At 52.7% G+C, this 6,247-nt stretch overlaps 1 protein-coding gene across 1 annotated transcript in view; it reads right to left on the bottom strand.

Moving 5' to 3' along the window:
* Window positions 1–5,094: 5,094 nt before the first annotated feature.
* Window positions 5,095–6,247, bottom strand: part of LOC119113028 (dnaJ homolog subfamily C member 2-like) — a 34,564-nt gene continuing 33,411 nt past the window's right edge. The window contains exon 7 of the mRNA XM_037237346.1: window positions 5,095–5,100. Within this exon, the coding sequence (XP_037093241.1) occupies window positions 5,095–5,100 (6 nt within the window). The remainder of the gene's footprint in view (window positions 5,101–6,247) is intronic.

Below are 6,247 nucleotides of genomic sequence, written 5' to 3'. Positions count from 1 at the left end.
ACGGCGATACCCTTGGGCTCCATGCATGGAGGTGATTGGATTACGCTCTATGGGCCGTTTTCAGTGGCGTTCCTGGCGCTGGCAGCTCGATTTGCACTTCGCTTCTCCTTTTCTACCACACGGACTGAGGATCATTCTCTATGGTCCGACATGAAGCGGGACAAGTTACTGGTCGGCGGTCTGTTTCGCGTTCTTTACGACGGTATAGAAAGCCCCGCAGTCGGTCCTGTTCTTCGGCAGCGGCGCTGTTATCACTAATGTCGTGTTAGCTTGGGAGAGGCGATGTTGGCATTGTCCGTAGCCATTTCGCACGCTTCTGGATGGATGCACTTTCATCTTCCATATGTCCCTCCACCCTGTCGCCTGTTCTTACATGACAGCTATCACAGTGGACTTGCCGACTTCTAACGCGACACAGTCTAATGCGGTCGCCCGTGTAGCCTCTCCAGTCCTGATGACTGACGCACGGTCGCCGGTAAAGGGAGCTGGTCTTTGTTATGTGGGGGAAGACTTTTGTTTTCGGTCCGCGGCACTACGAAAGACTTGCTCCGCACGTCAGTGGCTCACAGACGACGACTTTTCACGATATGGCGCCCACCACCCGTCAGAGCTATAACCTGTAGCGCCAGCAGATAGCAAGAAGGCTGAACTCGTTGCGTAATACCATTCGAACCAGATAATGGGCGCTAGTGGCTATCATTGCATGCTCGAAGCACGCTCGGTTTTCCCGCTGTGCGACTGTCGCGGCGCTCCCGCTCGGAAGCGATGTCGCTCTCCCTGAGCGGCCGGTTATCTCTGAGCGACCTCCTGTATCGCAGTCACACGAGCAGCGCCACTGAGATCGAACTGAGTGCCATCTCGCCAATCGTCCGTCTTTGCTCGACTCACGTGACGTTGAGTTGGCTCAACCTAAACGGTGGTCGATCTGACTTTGAGGGCAAACATCGTAGAAAACATCGATGAAAAGCATTGCTGAAGCCGCTTGGAAGTAGGCTTTAGCGTTTGCCTTCGTAGGTTCGAGCTACTGGATTAGTTCGCAATGGCTGTGCGCTCGACACTAAGCCGCTCGACAACTTTGTTTGAATCGCAACGCCAAGTTGCTGCCTGAACGAATCCACAGACCACCAGAGGAAGGAGATTTCGCGGGGTTGCACGGTCTCGTGCCCCGGCGCAGACTTCTCTAGCTATTTTGAAACAAAGCGATCTGCTCTGTCCGAATTATCGCAACTCCCGGTGCGCGAGTGCGCACTGAGTAGCTTGTCTGTAACATTTCAGGCCGTTCTAAGAAAAAAAAAAACGCTCATGTATCGCGAATATACCCGCATTCATTATGGGCCCTTGTGCCTGTGTGGATGACACGGTAACACGCAACACGTTCGTCCTGTTCCCATTGACTTGCTCTTCTCCGGATTGTCCAGCCCTGTATTTGGCCGCAATGTATCTCATTAGGTCCGCTCTGTACAGGAGGCCTCCGATGAATGCCTCTGAACCCCGGCTGTCCTCGGTTGCTATGGCCTGTTGTGTGGGCTGCCAGTGCTGGCGCGGACACGAATGGCCCCGTATGCCCCTTGGGTATGATGCCGGGGGTCGGCTGGCCTCAGTAGGTGGCCCGCGTCTGGACGCTGTTGCGAAGTCGCCTGACTGGTTCAGATTTCGACCCGCACGGCCCGCGCGAGTTGTTTGAAAATCGCGCGAATTGACGGGTATGTTTAAGTTGCCTTTTTGCGTGTGCGCAATGCGAAGATGATTGGTTAATCTTGTTTTTGCATGTGATGAAATTCATTTGAAATTCCCGCTTTGTGGGAGGGAGAAGCGATTTGGCCTGTTTGCTTATCGAAGTCTATTGAACTGGTTTTGTCGAATTCAGTCTCAAACAAAATATTTTTGGAATATGTACCCAGTAAATAATGCACCCCGAAATCAGCGACGAATGCAGGATATGCGAAGTTAGTTAGTTGGCGCATATTTGGCACATGCTGATGACTACAGATCATGGCTCTTGCTCTGTGCTCATGTTTTGGGGCGTAACGCGGCCCCTTGCGACCCACATCGGCCTCTGCAACATTTTGACTCAGCGGACCATCATGGCAGCTTTGTGATCAACAAAACTCGCGGTCGAAATTTGACCGTGTTAAAATCTGAGCCTTCGTCCCCGCACTCGTCAGATGCAGATGAAGAATGCTTGTTCTTGAATACGCCCATTTCACCTCGCTTACCCTCCGGTGGTTGTCATTTAAATAACGCGCATTTGGAGGTCGTCCTCTTCAATATTCGTCCTGCTCACGCGGGCTTTATGTCAGTATCGTCGGAGCTCCCATCCTGGAAGCTCAAGCTGCTGATAGCGTCGATTCATCATGGGATCACCATCCTGGTACATCCTCGTCATCCGCCTGTCCAGCATCTGCAATCACGTTCTTCAATAGACACGGTAACTCGCTATGTAGTGGGTGATGTGTAATCAGATTGCGGTCAGACGTCGGGCTTCAGTAGAAGGAAGCAATTTGCTTATGCACGCCTATGGAAAGACCGCGATTTTTTTCTGATATACCCTCCACAGATCCCGCCTGAGACTACCCTGCGCAAGCGAGAATCCAAAGGGGCGTTGGAAACTGGGCCATGTTGGGAAACTGGGAAACTAGACCCTTCCCAAGATAACATGATTTGGGTAAAAAGTGGCATTTTTTACCTTAAGAAAGCCACAGTAACTTCTAGCAAGAATTTGATTTAGAACACTGTTTAGCGCAATCGGATGAAGTTTGGAAAATCAGGGCATTTTTTGGGCTCCGCTTCAAGACTTCGTTGCCCCCCTCCCCCCTCCCCCCGCTAAGGCGGCGTTCTAGATCCGCCCTTGGCTCCGCTTAAGGTGATGTGCCAGTATGCTTGAATATGTCCTACCAAATGCCAGGAATAGTCATTGGGTTCTAAAGGTGTGTCAATTGAAATAGCCGTGGTACCCCAGGAATAGTCTAGTCAGGATTTCAGCGTTATAGCTTAAGCAGTGTGGTGATGACAAACAGGCTTTGAAGGGGGCCGTACGGACCCGTATCTGAAAATAGCCTTTAACGAGCGAAGAGCGATCATCATTCAAGTGGGTTGCATTTGGTGGGCGTGCTCTGATATGTTGATTTTACTGGCACCAACACGGGCTTTGTAGCAGTATCGCTGAAAATCCCATCCCGAAGATGATGATGGGTGAGTTTCTTGGATGACTTTAGCGTATCATGGTTGGAACCCCTTCCTGGGAACCCCGCTGCCGCCTTACTGCAGTGTGCTCTGGCAGCCAGCACGTACTTGAGAAAGACACCTGTTGGTTGGATTTTTGCCGCGGTTCGTGCTGGAAATCACCGGCCCGCGGCCTGTTGAATAATCCGTGCAGTCTGCGCCGCTCCCAATCGAGCTGAGACGCCCGCGGCATTTGTGCCCGTGTCGCGTGGTCGCCGCCGGGCGAGGACAGCTAGGCGCCGGTCCGCGACGGAGCGGGCACGTCCGGCTCGATGGCGGCGCCCCCCCCCCCCCCCCACACACCCAGGAGCCGTCACAAGCGGTGTCTCCGGTTAGCTGGTCTGGCTGCTTCGCCTTGTGTTGTGCTGTCTGCTCTTAGCTCGCGATTCGTATTACACATGAACTTGTATTTTTATAGATGATAATATGATTTCAATACTTCTATTTCTTCACTCTGCGTAGGCTTTCGTTCCAGTTAGAGTTTTCTTCTTCTTCTTGGTTGTGAGTGTGTGCGGTTGGCGATACTTACCTGCGCGCTGCATCCAGGTAACCGGACAGTTCAGTTTCTGTCCTCGAAGCTGTTGACCGTTGTGCCGTTGTCGTGCCAGCTTGACGTCTTCGTGCGGATCACTGCAGCTCGTGACGCGCGGTGTTAACAGAATTGCCCTCGGTCTTTGAGATGAGACCGGAGCTCCCCCGGTCACGGTCAATCCCGTCAGCGATGTCAGTCATGTCCGGAGCGCGGAAGGCCCCTGGCAGTCCATGCAGAACCATCAGCCATCGCCATCACTAACGGGGCATTAAGTAATGGAACGAGACGCGAGGGAATGTCTGGACACGGCCCTAAGCGTCCTTACCGAGTTGGGAGCTCTGGGACCGAACACATAGAATTAAGAGGCCCACGAGATGCACTGCGGTCATGCTAGAGTGTCCCGGGCCCGCTGAGCAGCCATGAGCGGGTTTTGGGGTTTCGAGGCGGCCAGGGGCTTAACATTTGTTTGTAGTGGACATGCGAAGGACAGTCGATTGCCCCTGTGATCCTTCTTGACTATTCTGACGACTGAGAGCAATAGCTGACGTTTGCAAACACTTGGGCGGGCCGGGGCTGCCTTGGTTTGAACTACAATGTCCACTTAATGCGCTCCCTGATACCAGCACTCACCACTCAGAACAATCGGAATCCATGGACAAAGATCCCGTACGAGTGGCGCACTGTGGTCTCTCGAGCGAAGTGCTCATATGTCTGGCTCGATTAGTGTCAACCGTTGCGCATTTGAAGTCCGGTGTCATGACTTCGTACGACTGGGGAAGCTCCCCGGATAGCATGGGCGGCAAAAATGACCCATCAACATTCAGCAGAACTGCTGAGTTGTGTCCTCCCGTCGCCAGCTTTCGAGCCGTCGACAAGCGCAGCGATTCGGAGGAGCACGTGGCGCGAATTTGTCGGCGCAGACCGCGGGTGTCGCCGGACTTCAGCCGTGCGCCCCCCGTGCTCGTCCGTCCGGCCTGCTCTGGCCTTGCCAGTTGCCTGACGGCGGATCGTGCGTCGGCCGCCGCCGCAGCGGCAGCCGAGCGCGATAGGACTCGGGAGCGGGGCCGCGCGTCCTGTCCCGACGGCCAATTCCGCCTAAGCCGCGCGGCACCAGTGGCCGCAGTGTTCGGCCGGTCGGCCAGCGTGCGTCACCTTACCGCAAGGAGGGGCTCACTGGAGCGCAGCGTTCCAAAAGTCATTGAGTGGGGTGTGCGGGATGTAAATATAAATTCATGCTACCAGAATCCTTACTATCCGGTGGCGGCCCCGCACGCAATTCGTTGACGCTAATCCGTTTCCCTTTGACCCCGACCCAGACATCTGACCTCTTAGTGCATTGGTCAAGCCTGAGGCGCATAGATGCTGGTTTAACAGTCGTGCGGTCCGATGCTGATTGGCTGATTTTGAACAAGGGGAAGGGCAACCGGCAGTGAGCCACAAGCCGGGGTGTAATAGCATGAAAAATATCGACGTACATGCCACCCAAGTGACCGAATATTGAAACACTGCCGGGGCGGTGCGGAGTAGAGATACAACTTTTAGAGTGCGTTCGCAGCACACAAAGAATGTTTTTAGCACATGACGTCACGTATAATTTTTGCCGAACTTGTTCGTAGCTCTACCCGTTTTCTTTGTGCATATTTGTGACTGTCTTGACAATAACTGCGCATTCAGACTGGAGATTTTCGTTTGCAGGTACTTAGAGTGCTCCTAACAATGGTATCTGCAAATTACGCTCTTTGTAATGTGTAAAGCACCTTTTTATCACGCGTAGCGCGTCTCGGGCACGCATACTTAGCCCGTCCTAATTGAATCTATTACCATATTTCTGTCTCATTCTGATGGAATCAGGAGTCGCGGAAGAGGCCTCTGCGTGTCCAGCACAGATTCTACGTGACTTAAAGCGTAGCCGGTGTCGTGGGGGGCGCTGCGAGCACCAAATAGCGCAGAATTGTGGGGTATGACGTCATGAGTGTCGTCATCGTTAGCGGCATGGAGTCTGTCGTCCGGGTCACTGCGAATACACCTTTTGGCCTTCCAGCACCGGACACTAATTCGTCAACTGTGTAATGGTGATAGGTCGAATATGCCATCGATGTTATAGTCTGCTATGGATCAAACACTACATCAATGTTATGCTATGCTATGGGTCAACATTATGTCAGTGCTATGCCATGCCATGTGTCAAACATGTTATCGCTGTTGGTCAAATTGTTGGTATGGGTCAAACATGCCATGTTTTGCCATGCTATCGGGTGAGACGTGCTATAAATGTTATGCTATGTTATCGGTCAGACATGGTATAAATGATAGGCTTGTTGGAACCATTGTGCTAGGTATCTTTGAGGGGACTTGGGATTACCGGATAAGCCTGCTCTTTAATTTTTCCAAAGACGCTTAGCCCCTATTTCCTTCACTTCTTTCTCATAGGTCCTGGGTTTTACTCCGTTTTGCACCCATCGTTCCAGTCGTGAAAAGGAAGAATGGAACATG

The sequence above is a fragment of the Pollicipes pollicipes genome, unplaced genomic scaffold (assembly GCF_011947565.3).
Source record: "Pollicipes pollicipes isolate AB1234 unplaced genomic scaffold, Ppol_2.1 Scaffold_7261;HRSCAF=8764_pilon_pilon_pilon, whole genome shotgun sequence".
Taxonomy (NCBI): domain Eukaryota; kingdom Metazoa; phylum Arthropoda; class Thecostraca; order Pollicipedomorpha; family Pollicipedidae; genus Pollicipes; species Pollicipes pollicipes.
The sequence above is the reverse complement of the archived record's forward strand: the minus strand, read 5'-3'. Positions and strand labels throughout refer to the sequence as shown.